This window comes from Vanessa cardui, chromosome 27 (assembly GCF_905220365.1).
Source record: "Vanessa cardui chromosome 27, ilVanCard2.1, whole genome shotgun sequence".
Taxonomy (NCBI): domain Eukaryota; kingdom Metazoa; phylum Arthropoda; class Insecta; order Lepidoptera; family Nymphalidae; genus Vanessa; species Vanessa cardui.
This window is the reverse complement of record NC_061149.1, coordinates 4,074,762-4,100,806: the sequence shown is the minus strand read 5'-3', so window position 1 is coordinate 4,100,806 and position 26,045 is coordinate 4,074,762. Positions and strand designations below refer to the sequence as shown.

Genomic DNA, 26,045 nt, shown 5'->3' with positions numbered 1-26,045 from the left:
ACATCGTGAGGAAACCTGCATGTGACAAATTTCATAGAAATTCTGCCACACGTGTATTTCACCAAGCCGCATTGAAACAGCGTGTTAGAGTGTGTTCCAAACCTACTCCTCAAAGGGAGAGGAGGCCTTTAGCTCAGCAGTGGGAATTTACAGGCTGTTGTTGTTGTTGTTATTGTATGTCCTTTATTGGAATTCAAGTTCTTCTCAGATCAGGGTGTTTTCTTTTCCGAACCGATGGTACTGTTTCAATTGATCATCAATAAGAAAGTGTAATACTTCTATATTGAATAAAGTAATTTGAGTTTGAGTTTCAAGTATGTTTACTTATTTTGCATTATATTAAAAAAAAATGCCCAATCACGAAATCACAGAACCTAAAACACCTACAAACTTGATATTTCCTTACTGTTTAAAACGGATTTTATATAATTCAACCCCTAAAGGGTTAAAATTGGGGTTAGAATTTTTTTTTTTAAATATTTTTTACGTAACAAGAAAACCCTATCGTATATCTACGAAAAAACAATACATGAATAATTTAAGAAATATATTTTTACAAATTACCTTTTATACGATAATATACTACCAAATATAACAATAACTATAACTACGTTATATAATCGCAAATCGACTTTTAAGTAGTCTAATATTTTTCATTTCATTTTACCTAGGAGGACTATAAAAAATATGTTAAATATGCAATTATTTTTATTACTTTTAGTGCATTTTTATTTGTTTTAAAACAGTGTTTTGTTGGAAGTCGGTTTTTCTTTTTGTTAAAATTTTATTTATATAAATTTCGCTCGGTCAAAGCTGCTGGTTCAGCTAGCTAATAACATGATCTCAAGCATCATAACAGTTAATACGCACTGTTAGTTTTAGGCGGGGACTGATTCCTTGATTACAGTTAAAGCTAGTTCAAGATTCAATGTAATTGTAAGTATTATTGTGTTGAAATAAAGATTATTCGTATTTAACAACAACAGCCTGTAAATTTCTTACGCCTGGGCTAAGACCTCCGTTTTGAGGAGAATGTTTGGAGAGGAAGTGTGGAACATATTCCACCACTCTGTTCCAATTCGGGTTGTTGGATACACATGTGGAAGACTTTCATAGGCACATGTAGTGTTTCTTCATCATTGTAAGAGGTTTTTTTTTTGAGACAAAATCACATACTTTACTCTTTCTTCATTCATCCCAATATATGTAGCTAAAGCACTTGTGTTATGGAAAATCAGAAGTAACAACAGTACCACAAACACCCAGACCCAAGACAACATAGAAAATTTATGATAATCTAAATTGACTCGGTCGGGAAGCAAACCCGGAACCTCTGGCGTACCCATGAAAACCGGTGTATACACCAACCACAACAATACAACACGGATGTCGACAAAGGTCGAGTTTAAACACGTGAAAGAACAGCAATGTTTGTTTGGTTTCGATTCCGTAATCACTATATGAAATTCACGTATTCCAGCAACTGGTCGACAAAGGCTCAATAAAACAGTAATATTATTTTTATTAACGTACCTATATTATATAATTTTCACGAATGAAGTAGAATAAATTACTTTGATTAAGCAAAAAACGTAACGCGAATTAAGATGATAAAATTCAATTAAGAAAGCTATCGCCGTCTTAAGTGTTTAATTAATTTTAAGTATCGCTGTCATATTATGTTTATAGTGATCCTTGTATGATATATAATCACGCCATCATCGTGCAAATTACTCGACCACAGTGTGTGTGCAAACACAAGTATACCCTGTATTCTGTCACGCTCATAATAATCTGATGAAACAGGAAAACGACATGAAAGTAGGTATTTTTTTATTTTATGGAATAGGTTGGCGGACGAGCATCTGGGCCACCCGATGGTAAGTGGTCACCATCACCCATAGACAATGACGCTGTAAGAAATATTAACTATTCCTTACATCGTCAATGCACCACCAACCTTGGGAACTAAGATTCTATGTCACTTGTGCCTGTAGTTACACTGGCTCACTCATCCTTCAAACCGGAACACAACAATACTGCGTACGGTTGTTTAGCGGTAGAATATCTGATGAGTGGGTGATACCGACCAAGGCGGACTTGCACAAAGCCCTACCACCAAGTACTGGTAGTATTTAAGTTACAAAACGTCTTTGCGTGTTGTCCGAGGCACGGGAGTATCTATAACTTGTAGAGGTTGTATACGAGCAGTAGACTCCCATGGTTTAAAGTGACTACAACACCGGGACGCTTGCAGGTGCGTTGCTACAGTTCTTTACGCTAAGGAAACATAGCTTTTTATGAAATAAACCAATCGAATCTGATTGGGAGACTCCGAGATTAAAGAACCGACCTGACACTCGTGTATTTTCAACTTTGATCGCTAAGGTGTATCCGCTCCCTTATATCGATACGAAATAATCCCGTTTACATTATCTCGTACTGATCACCACGTATACTAATATAATAATATCCTATACAACATAGATGGTCATGTTTTAAATTTTTTTGTTAACGTGCTGTTATATCGAATTGGGACAACGTCCTGCAATGAGATTTATACAATTTTGCATTATAAATAAATTAATAAAATTTTATATAAGATTATGTAATGTTAGATTTGTATAATGATTTTCATCTTTTTTATAATTTAAAACTCATCGACTACCTATCATCGCTTCATCACACAAAATAACAATCGATAACTATATTCGATATAATCGATTCGTTTCACTTACGAGTTATCGAATTGTCTACTTTACAAAACGCTACGTAAGTTTCGAAGCATGACGTAAACAGATCAATAATCGGAACTCTAAAACTATTATATAATACATAAATATTAGACAACATCACAGACATTACTCTGATCCTAATGTAAGTAGCTAAAGCACTTGTATTATTGAAAATCAGAAGTAACGACGGCACCATACACACCTCATCCCAAGACAACATAGAAGATTAATGAACTTTTTCTACATCAACTTGGCCGGGAATCGTACTCGGTGGGGCGTACCCATTAAAACCGGTGTACACACTACTCGACCACGGAGGTCGTATTGGTTACTTGTTAAATATTGTGAGCTGAGATGGGCCAGTGGTTAGAACGGGTACATCTTAACCGATGATTGCGGATTCAAACCAGGCAAGCACCGCTATACATATGTGCTTAATTTGTGTTAAATTCATTTCGTGCTCGGCGTTGAAGGAAAACATCGCGAGGAAACCCGCATGTGTCTAATTTCATCGTAAATCTGCCACATGTACATTCCACCAACCCGCATTGGAACAGCGTGGTGGAATATGTTCCAAACCCTCTCCTTAATGGAAGAGGAGGCCTTATCCCAGCAGTGGAATATTTATAGGCTGTTACTTTACTTGTTAAATATTGTAATTGAGTGATACTGGAATTTAATTACGACAAAAAACACATTTACTGTATAATCGATCATTCCCATCGCTATACAAATAAATCACCGTGAAATCACGATCGGGAAATTGATAGATTCGATAAAAATGTGAAAGTGACCGCTTGTCTGATTACCTCGCTTAAATGCCTTAACCGAAGTCATGGTACTTAATAGAAAACCTTCTGTTATCCCCACTTTTCTTTCTATAGACAAGATTAGTTTGTACTTTTTTCTATTCGTTATTCATAGTGTCATTTGAAATACCTGGTAGGGCTTTCTCGATAGGTACTCACTTAACTTTTATATTAATAGTGTAAGCCGATTTTTATTCCAGTGATTATGGGGCGATAGCTGCATATAACAAATCAGTTATGGTCTCATTTAGAAGAGTTTCAGCCGTGGATTTGCAAATAATTAAAGAGGTTTGTTGATGGCATTTTAACAACACAAAGTTCTTTTGAATAAATTTACTGTCCGGTTTAAGCACCGCTTTGAATATATTAAAAAAAAGTATGAAAACCGTAAACAATATTAAAGTCAGTTGTTTTTCAGATTTTAGGAGGAGTAAGTGCAACTACAGGCCCAAAGTTTCTATACATTTAGAACAGCTCCATCCGTAGATGTGCAGATAATTAAAGAGGATTCTTGATAGCAATTCAATAACACTATATATAATATTTATTTACAATAAAATTACTGGCCAGTTTCAGCAGCGCTTTAAATATAGAAGAAAAAAAAGGGGAAAACCGTAAACAATATTAAAGTCAGTTGTATTCCAATACTGATTTTAGGGAGAGTAAGTGTAACTGCAGGCACAAGGTTTCTACACATGTTGCACATTGTACATCTAAAATTCAGTCACGATTTTAACATTTAGTACGGAGCACGATATGAATTCTAAACACAGAATCAAATACTCCAGCAATGCATTCATATATTATTAATGTTTAAATCTATATTAATATTATAAATGCGAAAGTAACTCTGTCTGTCTATAGTTCTCACGACCAAACTGTTGAAACGAATTTGATGAAATTTGGTATGAAGCAAAATTGAACTCCAATAAAAGGACCATAAGGCTACTTTTTGTCAGACACATGACTACCCTGCAAACGTAGCTACGGGCGACTACTATTTTCGATTAATTGATAGATACATGACGATTTTCTTATCTAATATAAATACGAAACAACAAAGAAATACCAGTATAAAAATCGTAATCGATAAATATATTAAAAACCCAAACAAAAACACTTATCACTTAAATATATCGTAACGTCGTAATGTAAACGGGCTATCAGACGCACGTTATAATTATATGTCTAAAAATAATAAACACAAAACTGGGCCGTTACTGCGTTTTTTAATCATAAAGATTTGAGAAATACATTGGCCGTCATCCAAGTGCTGTATTAAAAATATCGTTTGCAATGCACTTAGTATTATGAGATTTCATTATTTTAATTTATATTATGACTAGACTAGACAGCAGCATCGTCTATTCCAAAAATAATGACACTCAGATATTCTACCGCCAACCAACAGTATTTAGTATTATAAATATTGGACAACATCACATACATTACTCTGATCCCAATGTAAGTAACTAAAACACTTGTGTTATGAAAAACCAGAAGTAACGACGGTACCACAAACATCGACACCCCAAGAAAACATAAAAAACTAATGAACTTTTTTCTACATCGACCCGGCCGGGAATCGAATCCGGGACCACGGAGTGGCGTACCCATGCAAACCGTTGTACACCCTACTCGACCACAGAAGTCGTCAAAGTATTGCTGTGTTCCGTTTTGAAGGGTGAGTGAGCCTGTGTAACTATAGGCTAAAGGGACATTACATCTTAGTTGCAAAGGTTGGTGGCGCATTCTAAGGAATGGTTAACGTTTCTTCCGCCGTTGTCTATAAGCAGTGGTGACCACTTACCATCAAGTGGCCCATACGCTCGTCCACCAAGCTACAGCAAAAAAGCACTTTTCATGCCTCTGGCAATCTCTTCCCATACGAAACATGGACAAAGAGGTTGCTTACTTTTATTCTAAGGAGTTCAATGGACCATTAATCATCGGAACTAGAATAATTGATACACGCGAATTTCTTACGCATGCCTAATATAAATAATTCAAAAACACGACCAATCTGCTCAAATACAGATAATATTATTAATAGAATTTCATTCGATAGGCACGTTTCTTTACGGAGTTTTCCTTCAAACATATCTCACATTAATAATAAAAAAATATGCCTCCGATATCCTAATACATATATACGTTACTAACGCCCCGCCCCGACTACGCACGAATGCAGTTCTAATACCAGATATACTACAGAATTTGTTTATTTACGAGATCACATTAGAAACTTCTTAAATTGTCAGGGTTTCTCTACTATATTGTCCATGTATTATATACAAAAACCTCTCGAATCACTCTACCTATTAAAAAAAACCGCATCAAAATCCATTGTGTAATTTATAGATCTAAGCATACATAGGTACAGACAGCGGTAAGCGACTTTGTTCAATACTATGTAACGATGATATGTACCATCTTGGGTTTTTATTACCATCTATACTATATATAAAGCTAAGGAGTATCTTTTTTGTAAGCGCTAATGTTAGGATCGAAAATTGCGATACGAAAAAACATTCCGTTATAACATTTATACGAAAACTCTTTTCTCAATACGAACCATTACAAATACTTATTGATGGATTAGAAAAAAATCTATCAACGGAAAGAAACACCTGAGAAGAACCGACGAAAGAAACTGAACTGGCGCATTTTTTATAAGTTTATATTTCCTACAATGTTATTAAAACTATTCACATTTCTACGAGTATTAAAAACTACCTGAAAGTTTCATCGTTTCATTTCCAAGGTGTGTTATCATTTAAGGAGTCATTATATTTATAATATCTTTACATAGTATAAATCAAAGTCGATTACCAATGTCTGTCCTTATGTAGGCTCAGATCTTTCAAATTATGAAACGGATTTTGATGCGGTTTTTATAACGAATTAGTAGAAAAGTGTGTTTATAAACCCGATTGACAAACAAGAATAGTACTGAATTATAATTAAAGAAGTTCAATAAATAAATGTACACAATTTACATATAAATGTTTCATTTATTGTGTGATACTAAATGTCGCCCGCGGCTTCACCTAGAGTCATGAGTTGACTATTTATTTATTGATTATATGTAAAGGAAAAAAGTACCCTATGCATGTATGTATGTATGAGTGTATGTATGTATGTATTCTTGCAGTTCAAGGTTGCTCCATAGCAAAGTTCGTCAAATTCATTGGTTTGACAGTGAAAGAGAGACAGACACAAAGACTTACTTTCAAATTTATAAAATTAGTATAGATATAGGTTTTAGACCATAACAAATGACACTAGGATCCACGGGGGCGATGCAGTACCGTTCAACGCTACTAAAAACGCACCGCTAGTGATCAATAATCAGGGGGGTAATCCTACTAACGTATAATGGTAATCATACATTTAAGATTCAATTCCTATCTAACTTCGACTATTACTCACAAAAATTTACTTCAACTAAAAGGGGGACAATTCCACTAATTTATATCGGTTACGATACCATCGACAATCTGATCTATCTTTGACCGGTCCGTAACAGGATCGTTGCGCTTGTAGACACGACTTTGATAACAACAACAGCCTGTAAATTTCTCACAGCTGGGCTCAGGCCTCATCTCCTTTTGAGGTGAAGGTTCTAGAACATAATCCACTACGCTGTTCCAATGCGGGTTGGTTGAATACACATATGGCAGAATTTCATTACAATTACACACATGTAGATTTCCGTCACCGCCGAGAACGAGATGAAGTATAAACACAATTAAGCACGTATATATGGTGGTGCTTGCCTGGGTTTTAGTCCGAAATCATCGGTTAAGATGTATGAGTTCTAACAACTGGATCATATCGATAAGGACAAGTGTCAATTAACAACGACTAGCAGAATAGCCCCCCGCGTGCAATGCACGCTTTGCGCGCCCACATAGTCCACGTAGGATTACAATACTAAACGCTTAAACGGTTTTATGTATAAAGCATTAGTCTTGACATATGGAAGGTCGTAGGATGTATTGAGTTACATATAATTCAATATCGCGGCTATGACGTCACTTTGACATACAAACTTAATTAAGATCTTTATTTATATAAAGGAAAAATTGAATTAAAACCTTGTCAATGTACAAAGTATCAAAAGAACCGACTGATGTCGTAATTATCGATGAAGAGATCTAATTATAAGATACTTATTACAGAAGTTTTTTTTTTTTAATATGTGAAATGCTCTAGAGCCGAGATGGCCCAGTGATTCAAACGCATGCATCTAAGCCGATTTATGTGGGTTCAAACCTAGGCAAGGATCACTGAATATTCATGTGCTTAATTTGTGTTTATAATTCGTTTCAAAGAAATTCAGCCACATTTGAAATCCACCTACCCGCATTGGAACAGCGTGGTGGAATATGTTCCTCGAAGGGAGAGGAGGTCATAGCCCAGCAGTGGGAAATTTACAGGGTGTTGTTGTTATATGTTATCGTTGTTGAAATGCTGCAATAACCTTAGCATACGAACAGACTTGTGTTAATGTTAATATAACGATTTTGAAAAAAACAAACAATTAATATGTGTATGTTAATTGGTATGAAATAGTAACTACTTAGATTGTTTACAGCTCGCGGATTTTAAGAGTCTTCATTACATAGTATAAAACAAAGTCGCATACCGTTGTCTGTACCTATGTATGCTTAGATCTTTAAAATGACACAACGAATTTCCATGGTATTTTTTCAATAGACAGAGTGATACGAGAAGAAGGTTATTGTATATATAACATTGACAATATAGTAAAAAAATACTATTAGAAGTTTCTAATGTGATGTCGTAAATAAACAAATACTGTAGTATATTTAGAATCAGTAAGCCGGGGCGGGTCGCTAGGGTATAAACAAACAATTGAAGATCAACAAAAAAACGAATTTTGTTAAAACCATAACTCACCAACTATAAAACTCTTTCAGAAGAACATTAACACATTTAAAGAGAAATTAAATCAGTATATGGAACCCTAAAATATCATACAGCTTTAGATGCATGATAAAATTACACTGCTTAAAAAAAAAAAAACATCGCTCATCTGTCGGTCGTAAAATTATGCTTCACTGCCTAACACTTAAGATATAATTAAATTACTTAAAATAGTTCGCCCCTATTTTGGAGGATTTTATGAGAAAATCTTGATAAAGCTTTACTATGCTTACATATTGTACGAGTATATATTTTTTGGAGGTGAAGCTTTGTGAAAGCCTATCTGGCTTGTAAACCACTAATCATACATCTCCCCCCCCCCAGGATAGTAATACTCATAGCCTATATACAAAATTAAACAAATCTTAAATTTAAGTACGCATTTCATGCGATATACAACTCACAATTTACATATATATACAGCAAGGACAATGTACGGATTAAGAGATTAGAGCTCTTAATAATAAGCGGCCTTAAAGTCAAATAGCTTGCAAAAACATTGAAAATGAGTTTTGTTGTCTTACGATTACCAAAATCAGCTAAGTGAAAGCTCGTCTTTTTCGAATACTATTCAGGGAATTTTTGTTTCTATAAAAGCACCGCTAAGTCCATAAGGTTATATACGTATAGGCTTCTTAAATTCTTAACTTTTTTTTCTATTCACCAATGAAAGTATAATGTAAACCTGTTTAAGTCTTTAGCCTTTCAATGGAGACTTGCGTATGGTTTCCTTTCCCACTGCTGGGCAAAGGAGGTCTTTGCCCAGCAGTGGGAAAGAAACCTCCCTTTGAGAAAAAGGTTATGTTATGCTGCACTCAAAATCACCATTCAACGTTGTCAATATTTTTTAATCCTTTTATCAAACTGTAAGGGCTTAGATACGAATGTATTTACACTGTATGCTATTTTCGTGTAAACTAGTTCAAACTTAATAGCGAGGCAGACGGATCGACATGGAAGGTCAATGGGGTAAAACAAAAAACAACCCCATTTCGGGCGGAACGTTTCGGAAATCTCGTCAGATTTTAAAAAGCAATAACACTCGAAACCATTGCCAAAAGACGCAAATATCATTTTTGGTAGTATTACTGTATATTATTTGGTAAGAAATATACCTAATCTTATTTATTAATAGCGATATTCGATGTCCCGGTGATTATGGGACCGTCGGTTATGGTCTCATTTCAAAGAGCTTTAGCCGTAGATATGTAGAAAATTAAAAAGGATTCTTATACAACAATAAATTATTAATTAATCGAGAGCGTATACAATTTTTGGCCGGATAGAGAGCGGCGTTATAAACGCTAAACGCGCGAGCAGGTGTAAGTTTACAATGAAATCAAATCAGAAGAATACCTGTGATAGGTTTGAAAATCTGTAAAGTCTAATATAAGCTTCTTTTGCCGGTTATTCTCAGGTCAGGGTGTTTCCTTTACCGAAACGGTAATACCGTTTCATTTGACAATCTATAAGTGTAATACTTCTATATATATAGGCTTGCCTACGAAATGGCACAGAATAGGAATGGCTGGAGGAAGGTGGTCCGATGTATTCTGGAGAGTCACACGCATGGTGATCACGACCCTCAGCAATGAGGAAACGACTAGGAAAAAGAATAGTTCTTTATTGAATAAAGGAATTTGAGTTTTCAAATATACACAAAGATTCGCGTTCTATAATCTAATCACAGATTAAAGGAAAAATACTTGACTGCTTCATTGGTTGGGGCATATATGACCACATATTCCAAAGCCAAACTCATTGACTCTCAGTTATAGTTCTTAACCTCAAAATATCGAGTTAGACGAGTCTCATTATAATATTGGTTCGATATATCCAAGATATATAGGCCACAGGATGCACCTGAACTTGGTTCAATAATAATAATAATCAAACTAGAATTGGTAATACTAAGACATGTTTGGTTCACAAATGCATCTTGCTTTTCCATAAATAGAAACGCGACTATATCGCCTGTGAGTTGATTATCAAGTTGCTTGCGTGTTTAGTCTATTATATATAAACCGGAAATACAACCTTCGAATTAGGAATAGAGCAAATAGCGCTTGGTGGTAGAGCTTTGTACAAGCCCGTTTGATTAGGTACCGGTTACTCATCGGATATTCTTTCGCTAAACAGGAATACTTAATTTTGTTGTGTTCCGGTCCGACATGTGAGTTAGCCATCGTAACTATAGGGTTTAAACACATATGATTCCAAGGTTGGTGGCGCATTGGTAACATTTACATACATGTACAGCCTATAAACTTCCCACTGCTATGCTAGGGCCTCTTCTCCCTTTGAGGAGAAGGTTTGGAATGTGGCAGAATTTCATTGAAATTAGGCACATGCAGGTAATCCTCACTATGTTTCCCTTCATCGACGCACCAAATAAATTATAAACACAAGTTAAGCTCATTGAAATTAAATTCAGTGCTAGCCTGAGTTTGATCCCGTGTTCGATCATCGGTTAAGATGCACGAGTTCTAAGCACTGTGCCATTTCGGCTTTTCTGGTGATTCACCATTACCATACAAAATATATATCGTTAAAGGAATCGAAGAGTGATGACAAGTGGTGTTGGTGGTACCCGTGACGCTACATAAGTCAATCAACGCTTCAATCACCACGAATTTCGTGTACCGACAATTCGTTTAAGGAGAATCCTTAAAGTGTATGTTTGGAAAGTAGTATATATTTGTTTGTTTAAATTTCTTTTAAAAGTATATACCTACGTGTGTGAGCTAAGAAAACTATAATAATAGACAATCCACTAAAACCTATAAAATAAATATCGATGGAACAGTATCCATTTAATTAATAATAACTGAAACTTGATTAATACTGATTAGCCAAGTTTCAGCAAAATTGCCAGCATAATATTATCACATTCATCAAGAATGCAACTGACAGGCACAAACTTTTTACCACCATGACAACCTAAGATGCCCATGAAGATGGTTTTTCTACGTCAGAAAGGTGACGTCACTTCCTTGACCACGTCACTCAGTTTTCGTTCTACAATATTATATAAAAATCAAATCTTCTCAAATCTATCAAAATCAAATGAAAATAATCTTTATTCAAGTGGTCTTTTACAAGCACTTTTGAATCGTCAATTACAATTAAGTGAAGCTACCACCGGTTCGGAAAGTAGATTCTACCGAGAAGAACCGGCAAGAAACTCAGTAGTTACTCTTTTTCAACATTAAAAAAATACAAAGTCTAATATAAAGTCTACAATAACTGCTAGTTGTCGCCCGCGGCTTCGCTTGCATTTAGGAGTTAGTTATCATGTGTTAGACAAAAAGTAGCCCATGGCCTTGGTGTTTGCTCCACAAGTTTCATCAAATTTGGTTCAACTTTTATGTACAATATTAGTATAAATAATGTTATGGTATATGGAGGAGAATACAACTCGATGCGAATATCGGATATATAATATCGGATTATATCACAACTGTAATTGCCGATTTTAAAACGTCTCGACGAGTTTATTCCAGCATTCGACCGAGCACTCTCACTTTCACTCATTTCCGAGAAAGTATTTTATATCTTAATACGTTATTGTTCTACTGACATACAAAGTAAAGGTTAATTATGATTTAAATATTGTTTTGATTTGACTTGGAATTGAAATAAAACTAGTTTTAACGGATTTAAATCGCGTATATTAATTATTTATATCATCCCGACGTTTCGAGCACTTCACAGCGTTCGTGGTAGACCTACCCGCGATTTAAATCCATTTAAACTAGTTTTATTTCAATGTGTAATAATCGCGAAAATCTAAGACAACATTGTGACTTAGAATTTATTATCAAATTTTCGATTAAACGTAACACATCTAGTTTTATTTGAAGAAATAATGCTACTTGTGAAATGACGTCCGACAAAGAAGTATGGATGCAGTGCCGGATTTACCAATAGGCTAAGTAGGCTGGAGCCTAGGGCGGCAGATTTAGAAGGGCGGCAAATTTTGCCCAAATTTGTTATTATCTTACAGAAATAAAAAAAACAACTTATACATACACATTACGTCCGTAATCCGTATACGTATATATGTAATGAGGACGATACAACGCAAACCATAAATGTTGCAAAAAAAAGTAAGGGCGGCAAAAATTGAATAGCCTACTAGCCTACTAGTGGCAGATTTATAAATCCTCCACTGTATGGATGGAGGACATGCTGAGCCGGCCCAAAATAAAATTGGGATAAGGGCAGGAGGTTGATGATAATCTAGTTTTATTTGATCCGGATCATCAAATCAAAAGGCGTACTTACTTGGAGCGTTCAAAATAATTTATAATTTTATTATTTATAACATTAACAAAGAATGTAATTAAAAAGTCTATCTCGAAGTTAAACCAAACAGAACTTCCATTCATTCAATATTCAAGTTTGAACCGAGAATGACTGTAAACTTGAGTGAATGAAACAAGTCGTTCTTAGTTAAAGGATTAAAGCTAGAAAGTGTGTTTGTTAGTTGTTAAACCACCTCTCGATACTATTGTTTACATTTAACACTACAATACGAGGCCATTGTTTCCAACTCGTTCGTTTCTAGGTGTTAAACGAATGAATATTCTTTACGGTTATATGATATTTTATTACCAGTTGAACGCGCACTCGTATCTTATGGCAAAATGTACTAAGTACTTTATTTTCAATTTATACATTACTCCACCCAGAAGTTACCACAACGTATAGATGTCAATTTTAAATCAACCAAGAAAGCGAAGTTGTTGTTCATACAACAACAACAGCTTGTAAAGTTGGCAAATAGCTGGGCATATTCCACCACGCTGTTCCAATGCAAGTTAGTTGAATACACATGTGGCAGAATTTCTATGAAATTAAACACATACAGGTTTCCTCACGATATTTTCCTTCACCGCCCGCACGAGATGAATTATGAATTCTTGCTCATAGAACCTTCAAACAGAAAACGCAACAATACCACCTCATGAGTGGGTGACACCTACTTACTTGCACCAAGCCTTAACACCAAGTTCTAAAACGTAAGTAATTACGTGAAAACCAAAAATAATAATTAAAAAACCACTCACTTTTAATGCAGACTATTTTTAATTAATCGTATCATAAAATTATATTCTGACAGATAGACTATCTACTCAGAGGTGAACAAACGAAATAAATTACTACTGATATTATATGATTTATGATAGTCTCATTATTATTGATTTTAATTAATAAATATGACAAAATCAACACGTTTTAATATCCACGATGTATGACAAGGAGCGAATAAAAAATGTCGACTATTAATTTATTCGCATTACTTAGTTAATATCTATATTCGTTTACAATTTTCAGAAATCAGAAATAAAAAGAGGTTGAGACGTTGTCCGTCCATATGTATGCTTAGATCTTTAAAATTACTCAATTGGTTTTGATGCGCTTCTTTTTAATAAATGGAGTGATTCGAGTGGAAGGTTTTTGTACATAATATAGGGAAAATATAGTAAAGAAACGAGAAAAAATCTGTAATTTTGTGTGTTTTATGTTATGTTAATTATTTAATGTCAGCATTGCACTCAATTATATTCTAATAAACAGATATGTTATACCCATACTAAACAACAGAAAAAAATGTGCCGCGCCGGGGACCGTTTATTTTACATTTCGTTATAAGTAAAAAGGATAGCTTGATAAAAACAATAAGTAAAAGGGATAACTAGATGTTTTAATTACGCAAAACGTATTACTGGCATAATTATGATGAAAACGACTAAAGGCAAACGTCCCAATTAGGACGTTTTCTAGTCTTCACTTTTTGCGCGTTAATGACATATCTGTTTACTAGAACATCATTGATTGCACTCGTCCGAAGCCAGGGAATCGCAAATATTTAAAGCTGTATATATTTTTTTTGCTATTTATTTTTAAGAAAGATCACTGATAATTATAATTCCAATTAAATTTTAATCATCTCGCCAAAAACTGTTGTCTTGTCACTTTAACACCACTTGATAAATTTAAGTGATAACGCTGGATCTCGGGCGATGCTCGAAAATCGCGAAATTTAACTTTAATTGAAAATGTTTACACTTATTATCAAGTGGCTTAAACATTGCTTGTTACTAGTTTATTACTTTGATAGCAAGATAACTTAACAATAAATAAAAAGAAAAAAATAAGGATAATAACGATAATTACAACAACAGCCTGTAAATTTCCCACTGCTGGACTAAGACCTCCTCTCCCTTTATGAGATTTGGAACATAGTCCACCACGCTGTTCCAATGCAGTTTGGTTGAATACACATCTGGCTTAATTTATGGCATGGCATTAAAATTCAGCGGTGCTTGCCTGGGTTTGGATGATAGGTTAAGATGCACGCGTTTTAACCACTGAGCTAATTCTGCTGCTGCCGGCAAATTTTATACTCAGTTAATCATTTCCTTTGCGAAAATGCTGGCAAACGAGCAGGAGGCTCACCCGATGGAAAGTGACTACTATCGTCTATAACCATTTTCATACCGAGGGTTCAAATTTATTGCAGGTCTTTAAGAAATGTAAAGGCTCTTTCCTTGAAGGTTCCCAAGTCGTATCAGGTCGGTATACCAACCGCGATGTTCTTATACCAATTGAGAAGTATACATATTGAGAAGTGTCTTCTATTCGTTAGATTTCTTTCTAGTCTAAATTCCAGCTTATACGCGAATGCTCATTGGTCGGCGGTAGTCGATGACGTCATGGGCGACCAATGATAAGTCAGATTAAACTCAAATAATTTAATTTGACTTAGGACGTTTCAGAAATTGGACGTTAATTTTGTAATGAAAAAAGAATGTCATTTAATCATAAATTATTATAAAGGCGGAGCTTTTAAGAAAAATTCAAGGAATTCATACAAGCAATGTATTCAACTATACAAACACCGAGTTCCCGTATTCCAAGTTATTACTAAACATATCTTAAACATTGAGGTAGAAGCCTTTTACGTGTGTGCATGTGTGCATAAGAGAGTCATGTGTGTTAATACATGGGTATTAATATTCCGAGAGATCAGTATCGAACCAGCTTTTTATCGCTAAGCCTGTGTATCGTTAAGCTAATGATTTTTAGTGTGGGTCTACAATGCTACTTTTACATGTATGGTACCTATTACATATTAAATCATTAGGAAAAAAACAAATGAATGACTGTTTTCAAAACTAAAATGTACCGGCTAAATGAATTCACAAATTTGAATTTGGAATTGTATACCAAAGAGGAGATATATGAGATCAATGTTAGACCTTAATATATTGCAAATTCTTCGTAAACTATATGTACCTATAAGGCCCTTAAATCATTAGGAAAAAACAAATGAATGACTGTTTTAAAAACTCAAATATACCAGTTTAATAAATTTATAAATTTGAATTTGGAATTCTTAACCAAAGAAGAGAGATGAGATCAAAGAACAACCTTAATATATTTCAATAACCTCGTATACTATATGTACCTATAAGGCCCTTAAATGATTAGAAAAAACAAATGAATGACTGTTTTCAAAACTCAAGTTTACCAGCTAAATTCATTTACAAATTAGAATTTGGAATTCCTAACCAAAGAGGAGATATATGAGATCAACGAAAGACCTTAATATATTTCAACAACCTCGTAAACATTCTCATACAAAACAATGACATATACAGTTACGTGAACAAACGGTGTTCGCTAAATAATCAAATAATATATTATTGTTCGAAATCTGGGTCATAGAACAGATACCGCCCGCGCGACGATCATTCGCAATTATGATTAATCACGCAATTTAAAATACCTAACGAAAATATTACGTCGTACGTCGTAGGATGGTTTGCTAATTAAATAAAATAAATAAATATAAGACAACATCACATACATTACTCTGATCCCAATGTAAGTAGCTTAAGCACTTGTGTTATGGAAAATCAAAAGTAACGACGGTACCACAAACACCCACACCCAAGACAACATAGAAAACTAATGCTAATCTACATCGACTCGGCCGGGAATCGCACCCGGGACCTCAGAGTGGCGTACCCATGAAAACCGATGTACACGCCACTCGACCACGGAGGTCTTCAATTAAAATTTACGCGAAAACACAGACAAAATATATTCTTGAACCATAATATAAATTTCTTTATCAGACACTTAGAAACTACAGCAGCTTTCGGCGTTACGGGACGCGTTCTGGTTTTTTTTTTAACAACTCCAGAGTTAGTTCGACAAGATCATATAGTGAGAGTGAACAGTGTCAACAACAACAACAGCCTGTAAATTCCCACAGCTGGGCTAAAGGCCTATTCTCCCTTTAAGGAGAAGGTTTGGAACATATTCCACCACGCTGTTCCAATGCGGGTTGTTGGAATACACATGTGGCAGAATTTCTATGAAATTTGTCACATGCAGGTTTCCTCACGATGTTTGCCTTCACCGCTGAGCACGAAATGAATTATAAAGACAAATTAAGCACATGAATCAGCGGTGCTTGCCTGGGTTTGAACCCGCAATCATCGGTTAAGATGCACGCGTTCTAACCACTGGGCCATCTCGACTCAACAAAAACCGCCTGTAAATTTCCCAATGGTAATCCATGACCTCACAATACCCTTAAGGTTGTCGAGAATATTTCAATCATAAACATCCTACGACATATACAACCCGTAATCGCCTAGTGGTTACAATATTTTGATTTGTAGTGAAAGTTGTGGGTTTCAAAGGTGAACGCAACGATAACAATAAAGGTATGAAAAAAAAAATTATATTAAGTGTTAAAAAGTCATAAGGGTCATAGCAAGCTATAGCTACTATATATACAAGATGAATATTATTTTTTCATTTAACGCGATGAATACCCAACCATCTTATAAGATACATTAGATAAGATACAAGCCACAGCGATTGTATCGTTCTTTTTTGGTCGCTTAAGATTTGCTAAGTAATATTGAGCCACTGGTTCATTATTTATACAGACCGATACAACACACACACACCCCTTCATCTACAAAGACGGATTTGTACTAATCCCTACCACATCTTACTAACCTTAAAGAAACAACGTCATTATTATTACTTGTTTTAACTACCAGTTATAGAAAAAAACATGATTTTTTTATGATCGATTATTCTCAGATGAAATAGCATTTAACACAATAAACTATTTAAATAAAGCATAATTTTGATATCATTCATTCCATAAAGAAATTACCATACATTTAAAACAACACGTTCAAAAGATTTATAATTCATTCAAAATATGTTTCTGTAAAATTTATCGTCTACGCTAGACGCGTATATTGTGAGATGACGTCAAACAAATAACTAATTAAACAAACGTCACAAATCATAATAATATCAAACGCATCATAGTTCTATAATTGTCGAGATAAAGACTCGCTCATAGACGAGTATTCTCATTTCCCGTCACCAATAAACCGCGAATAAATGATGAGTATCATAGAATACTCAAGCCCTCCACCAACGACAGCGCCAAATTGACGTCAAATTTTGTATGTAAATCTTTACTAGCAACCCGACGCTGCTTAGCACAGGTGCTATATTGATACTAAATATACTACAGAATTTGTTTATTTACGATATTAGAAACTTCTAAAGTTATCAGTGTTTCTTTACTATATTGTCCATATATTATAAACAAAAATCTTCCCTTGAATCACTCTACCAATTAAAAAACCGCATCAAAATCCGTTGCGTAATTTTAAAATTCTAAGCATACATAGGGACAAACAGCGGTAAGCGACTTTGTTTCATGCTTATATAGATTCATGTTGTATCTATTTATTTTCTCTGTGTGGTATTGATTGATATTGTGTTTTTCGTAGTACGAACAATGTTACCGAGTTTTGTTTACACTAATTACGAAGTAGTTCTTAGTTAAGTATACCTACTCCCCAATCTATCGCCAAACAAAAGTAATTACTAGTGAATTGTGTTCCAGTTTGAAGTTTGAGTGAGCCAGTGTTATTACAAGCATCAAGGACACAACTCTTGCCACGTGGGACACCAATAGGCCGTTATATAAATTAATTTAAAAATCGAACATTAATTTCCAAAGAGTCACAAACACAATGAACGATTCTGTGAACGCCAGAACGTTATTTAAGTCAAACTGGAATGGAGGTCGTTTAAATGTTCGACCTCTTTCTACATTCTCGTTGATTTTCCACTATATAAACCACGTGTCAACATTTAACCGTTATGTATAATCCGACCGCTGAGAGAATGCATTTAATCGTATCCGTAAGTTTGTCATGTGCATGACTATTGATATTGACACATTATAATAAAAAAGGGATGTTTCGTGGGACACCTGATTAGATAAAGTTACTTTCGCTATAGGTACATATGCGCGGCTTTGCTCGCGTTTTAGGGTATTTGTTGTCATGTGTTAGGTAAAATAAGTAAGTTCAAGTTTGCCTCATACCAAATTTCATCAAATTCGGTTCAGCAGTTTGATCGTGAAAGAGCGACGGACACACAGAATTACTTTCACATTTATAATATTAATATATAAATATAGATTAAATTACAAGAAAATAAATTCTTATTAAAAGCCACACATAACCAAATATAATTTTCTAAGGTATACGTTTATATACCAAAATTCCGCAGACATTTTTTAACTTTGACTTTTCATAAATTCAAATCATTTGTAAAAAATACATCGGTAAAGAAGGCATATCATTCAGTAAAAGATTATACAGGCGATAAATAAGCGTAGAATTAATACTTGTTGATTTCCAGGCAGGAGATAATGTTATATACTATAATTAAATACATTTACATAAAACACGCTTCAGGTGAGATAGGAAATTCTGTAACAACTCTCGAAACTCATCACAGAGAACGAACGGAAATCAGAAGGTTATATGCAATATTGACTTTTATATATATAACATTTAAAGGATACACGTGTCAAAATAGCGTAAAAGATTGTCAACAATAGGCTATTTGACTGGTTTTTAAAATCAATTTTATATTATTTAGTAGAAGTTAAGGAACCCAGTAAAAGTTGATTTTTTTTATTTCTAGTATATATTTACCGAAAAATATCATATTAAAAATTCTATATTTAAATAGCGCGCAAAAACGCTACTTGGACATTATGGAGCTGCAATGTGGTCGGTGACATCACTTTCTTGTATTTTTATCTGTGGTACATATAGCAGAAAAGCAAGGTTAACAAGAAAGTGACTTCATCATAAGCCCGGCCTATCAGGAGCGTTTTGTGTCACGTGACAAACGTTTGAAAAAAGGCAACTTTTATTTATGGATTTTTAAATAAATTAAGTATATGAGTTTTTAAACTCATAATATACATTGATTACAATAATTCACTGTTTATTTTTCGCATTGTCAAATAGCCTATTCACGACTTAGATACGACGTGATTTCTTACCGATAGAATCGCTGATCTGACGTCGAAACATCGCATTGCATTTATGCGTTACGGTATTTAATTTTAGTTTTGCGAGATCATTGAAACCTACTCGAGAGCCCGAGAGTAACCTCTTCGTTTGCCAACATAAGCCTAGCGGTTGCACTGACGTCACACGTTCGCCATTTTTTTTTAAATTGCGTAAGTTTTTGTTACATTTTCATTGTTGAATTTTTGCTTGTCATTAGCACTGAGTCTTAATACAGACGTTCTATTTTATTACGATTATTAAATAATCAGCAATGTTAGTATGAGGAATGACAGTGCATTATCACATTTTAACCGAGTCACTTTCTAGTATATCATATCATAATCTATATTAATATTATAAATATGAAAGTATTTCTGTCTGACTGAAACGTCTGTCTGTCTGTCGCTCTTTCACGACCAAACCGCTGAACCGATTTTGATGAAATTTGGTATGAAGCAAACTTGAACTCCGTGAAAAGACATAGGCTACTATTTTTGCCTGACACGTGACAACCAACACCCTGAAACGCGAGCTAAGAAGAGGCGACCTACTGGTAATCATCCTCCTGCCCTTATCCCAATTTTATTTGGGGTCGGCGCAGCATGTCTTCTCCTTCCATACTTCTCTGTCAGACGTCAGCTCACAAGTAACATTCTTTCTAACCATATTGTCTTTCACACAGTCCATCCATCGTTTCCTTGGTCGTCCTCTATCTCTATATCGATTCCTTGTCCGTCTGAATATTGAAGATTTTTCGAAGTTTAAAAGTGAAAGTAGCATACATACGTTAAGTGCATCAAACAAATCTATTCTTCTTATAAATATTTTAAAGAGGTGCTTTGTGAAATAATGCTGTCCCTTTCTGCCCAATGTAAAATCGATTACGACGGAAACAATTAAATCATTGTCTTACTTGGCACCCTCTGAATAACGTAACGTAATAAGTCTACAAGTGAGACCGTTAATTGCGAGCCTTTTAGAACCGCGAGTGACGTAACGAGTAAGATCCCACGGTGGTTAGATAATTATAAATGTGGGACAATTGTTATACATTTATTTTATTGTATAGGACAAAAATATATGGAAAATTATAGAACTAATTAAAGTTAAAAGATATTTTGTAAAACAAACGACGTTAAAGGATTGCTAGAAATAAAATCACGCATTGGATCCTTGGTGGTAGGGCTTTGTGCAAGCCCGTCTGGGTAGGTACCACCCACTCATCAGTTATCCTACTGCCAAATAACAGTACTCAGTATTGATGTGTTCCGGTTTGAAGGGTTAGTGAGCCAGTAACTACAGGCACAAGGGACATAATATCTTAATTCCCGAGTTTAGTGGCGCATTGACGATGTAAGGAATAGGTAATATTTCTTAGTTTCATTGTCTATGGGTGATGGTGACTTTCCATCAGGTGGCCCATATGCTCGTCCGCCAACCTATACCATAAAAAAAATCGGATTGGGTTGGTAAAGTTTTGAAAGCGAATAAAATCGAAAACAAATTAAATGTTCCTTAGTTCATTTAAATAAATATATCCTCCCGGTTTTATATCGAGTAATCACTACATAGTATAAAACAAGGTCACTTTCTCTGTCCCTATATCCCTATGTATGCTTAAATCTTCAAAACTGCGCAACGGATTTTGATGCGGTTTTTTTCAATAGATAGAGTGATTTGCGATGAATTAGAGTGTTTGTATATAATACATATTCATAGTAGATACACTGATAATTTGAGAAGTTTCTAATGAGATGTCGCAAATAAATAAAGTCTATTGTATATGTAGACAACCTCCGTGGTCGAGTGGTGTGTACACCGGTTTTCATGGGTACGCCACTCCGAGGTCCCGGGTTCGATCCCGGCCGATTCAATGTAGATTATTATTAGTTTTCTATGTTGTCTTGGGTCTGGGTTTTCGTGGTACCGTCGTTACTTCTGATTTTCCATAACACAAGTGCGTTAGCTAGGTACTTACATTGGGATCAGAGTAATGTATGTGATGTTGTCTCATATTTATTTATTTATTTATGTAGTATCAGTGTTATACCCGTGCGAAGCCGTGGCGGGTCGCTAGTACTTAATTAAATAAAAAACGGAACCTCTTGCGTTAAATTGATATAATTGTATTCAAACTAAATCGAATATCAGCCAATAGGATTTAAATAAATTTAATTTAAAACGTAATATTATAAACCAAAAACTCTTTATCGGAAAAGACCTCGAGCGCAATCTCACTTAAAACGATTCCTGCATTGCTATTATTGAAGAACAAACGCGGATAACGATCGTGAATGTCAAAAGGTAATATGCGACATTCATGAAATATAGAAAAACAAACCTTCGAATATATACTCTATGGTTTATTATGCAATACAAATAGTTCTTGATCAATAACACTTATATACATTTTCATTTTACTTTACTTGGTGGACTATGTGCAAGCATATCTGGGTGGGTACCACTCACTCATCAAATATTCTACCATAAGACAGTAGTACTCAATATTGATGTGTTGGAAGCGACGGTGTGAAGAGTGAGTCAGTATAACTACAGTCAAGAGACATAACATCTTAGTTCTTAAGGATGGTGGCGCATTGGGGACGTAAGGAAGTGTTATTATTTCTTATAGGACCTATATGTGTGTGTCTATGGGTGATAGTGATCACTTGCCAACGATTGACCAATTTGCTTGTCCACCAACCTACATAAAAAACGCTTATTTTTCGCTAATCCATAGTGAATATCATAGATTATTTATCGACCAATCACATCGCGTCCATTCAAGGTCAAAGTTGTTTATTATTTGTTTATATAACCTGTGGTTGGAATATGCTACATAATTTATACCAATATTAATGCGAAAATAGCTCTGTCTGTCTGTCTGTTACGTTTCCACGGCTAAACTGAACCGAATTCGATAAAATTTGGTATGCAAGCTTAAACACATGGAATACAGGCTATCTTTTATGATACCAAAACCTACTACCACCCGTAAACGCGGCAAAATCTAATTATTTTCTTCTATATTTGTAAACTGATATTCCTTTTTTAGGTAGGGTTTAACCAGCCAAGTATTTAGTATTATAAAAAAAAACAGTACAATAACAAAAGAGTTCGAAATATGAAAATAGTTTTTCTCGAAGTTTCAATAGCCGAACACTGACACACTTAAAGCATACACATATCACCTTAAATCAACAACAACAACAACAACAGCAGCCTGTAAATTCCCACTGCTGGGCTAAAGGCCTCCTCTCCCTTTGAGGAGAAGGTCTGGAACATATTCCACCACGCTATTCCAATGCGGGTTGGTGGAATACACATGTGGCACTGTCACATGCAGGTTTCCTCACGATGTTTTCCTTCACCGCTGAGCACGAGATGAATTATAAAGACAAATTAAGCACATGAGTCAGCGGTGCTTGTCTGGGTTTGAACCCGCGATCATCGGTTAAGATGCACGCGTTCTAACCACTGGGCCATCTCGACTCATGTGCCAACACGACACCTTAAATCGGTTTTCATTAATTAACGAGATTCGAAGTTCAGTCACAACCCAAAACGTGTATTTTTTTTATAAACGTTAAAAATATGATAATTAACAATAATATCTACATGATACTATAAGTTTAATATTAACACGTACAGACGTACACACGAGACACGTGTTAAAACGTATCTTACATCTATAGTATTGTTTTAGCTAATAGCTTTACCATTTCTAATATTAGAAACAATGCGTCATTCATAATCTATATCTGTATGTATATCTACATTTGCTTTCATTTGCGAGCAATGCTCTCATTTTATGTCACCCGAATTCGATTTTCAAATTTGTATTTTTTTTTTTTATTTCTTCCAGGTAAGTGTTTTGTTAAGGCAAAGGCATTGCACCATACAGCCTTTAAAAAATAATATGTATGTAAGAAATAATAAAAAAAATCTTACCTGATCCAAGTCAATCTGTCGCAAGGGAAGCTGCGGTCTTACGTTGTTTGAACTCATCGAACTCATCTTATCGTCATATATGAATTGCACTAAAGCTGAACACGATTCATACAATAAAAAAAATAATAAAAATACTATGTCACTTCGAGATCACAGATAATGTTATTTACAATAACATAATTTTTTAGCGTCAGGATTTATTTTTCGGCACAATGGTTCTTTCCTGAAACAAAAAAAAATAGACATTCAATAAAACACATTCTGATTTCGTTTTGTTATTTACTTGGATTCGAATATGTAATGCCAAAACATGTTATTTATTGATAGTCAGAAAAAGAAAAAAGTAAGTACTACTTCTATGTATTAAAGTTTTATGTCATTATTTTTTTAAAAGTGAAACTTTGTAAATAGAATAGATTTAAAACGGGCAAATAAAATGTACTGCAGTTTATCATGCAGTCCCAAGATATCTGTTTATAAATATATAATAACTGTTCCTAACTCTAGCTCTTTTTTATATTGTCCCGAACAAAAAAAACTTTTATATGCCAAACTTTGAACTACTTTTTGACTAACAACTAATACTTGCTATTCTTTTCAACTCCATGCATAAGAAAGAGATGTCAGCATTTCTAGATCTGTCAAATTTGTTAAACGTGTACAATGGACGCCATTTTGAATAATTTATCTTATTAAAAATATCTTCTATAACGTTTACTATTCAAATTGAAATTTGATTAAAACTATCATCGTCATACGAACATGCAATTCAATTACAAATATCAACACATTGTTTTATATTTTGAAACCGGACCAATGGCTTAAACTTGATTAATTCTGTAGTTTGTGCTATTTTTCTTTTTCTATGTGGGCAACACTTAAATCAAAGCTATCTTGTAACTACATACAGGGCATAATTCTATCATTAATGCATTCATAATAGTTTATTTATTGATATCCTTTAAGTTTCTTCAGTATACAATAGAGATACTTTTCAATTTTCAATTTAAATATTGGATTAAAAGTGGACTACGGTAAAACCCCCCCACCCCCTTAATAAATTAAACGAATCTAAGGCGAAAGTAACACATCAATCAAAGTTTCCAATTGAAGTTTGAATCAGTCCGGCTGAAGTCTACAAATTATTATTATTGACTAATAAACTATACGGACTAAATAATAGGTACGATACCGCTATAGGTAAGACAGCTGCTGGCAGCTTAGTAAAAAATATATATTTTTAATAATATTTGTAATCAGACGGGCAAATGAGGCCTCTGATTGTAAGTGACACTGAACATAGATCATTGGGACCGTAAAAAAGAATATAAAACTTAGATTATGTAATAAAACTAAAACAATAGTGAAAATTACAGTTAAAGAGGTTTTATATAATTCTAACACAGTTTTATTAAAAAAAAGTTTAGTAAATACTAACTCTTTGCGATATATGTAATTATTACATACACTATAATAAATTAATGATGGTTGTTTGTGAAAGCAAGTAGTTTTAGTTTACTAATAGGAAATAAATTATAATTACTTCAATAAAATAAATATAGGTTTATATGCCAATTAATAATACTATATACATTTTATGTAATATCATTTTAGCATTCTCTATGTTAGCATAATCTCTGTGGGTAGAAAGCTAGATTTTTCCAGAGATATAGTCTATTGATTGTATTTATATCATGCATATTAGAAGTATAATCACAATTTTCATCTAGATGAAACTGTTACTAACAGAGTAACAAATTATAAGAACATTAATAAATATATATCATCATCATCATCATCATTTCAGCCATAATACGTCCACTACTGGACATAGGCCTCCCCCAAAGATCGCCACAACAACCAGTCTTGTGCAGCCCGCAATATATATATATAAGTTATCTTTAAATAGTATAGAAAAAAGTTACTTTTCACTTCTGTCTGTTCGTTTGCTAACTTCTTGAGTGATACATGAATAAATAATATGTATAGAAATAAATGAGGCCATGGAAGGACATACTTTTTTAATTCAACTCTCAAGGGTGTAAAGTGGGGTGTGACCATTTGTATACATAAAAAGTTTGGAATTTTTAATCCAGTCAATTACATAATTCTGCTAAACAAATAATAATGCTCTAATTTGCTTTTTTTCTGGTAGATTTTTTATA

General features: G+C 34.2%; 1 protein-coding gene across 4 annotated transcripts in view; it reads right to left on the bottom strand.

Annotated features, from left to right (window-relative positions):
* Positions 1 to 26,045, bottom strand: part of LOC124541258 (cullin-1) — a 50,340-nt gene that overhangs the window by 21,940 nt on the left and 2,355 nt on the right. For all 4 annotated transcript variants that reach the window (XM_047119145.1, XM_047119146.1, XM_047119147.1 and 1 more), the window contains exon 2: positions 23,881 to 24,103. In XM_047119145.1, the coding sequence (XP_046975101.1) occupies positions 23,881 to 23,946 (66 nt within the window). In that variant the 5' untranslated portion in view covers positions 23,947 to 24,103. The remainder of the gene's footprint in view (positions 1 to 23,880; positions 24,104 to 26,045) is intronic.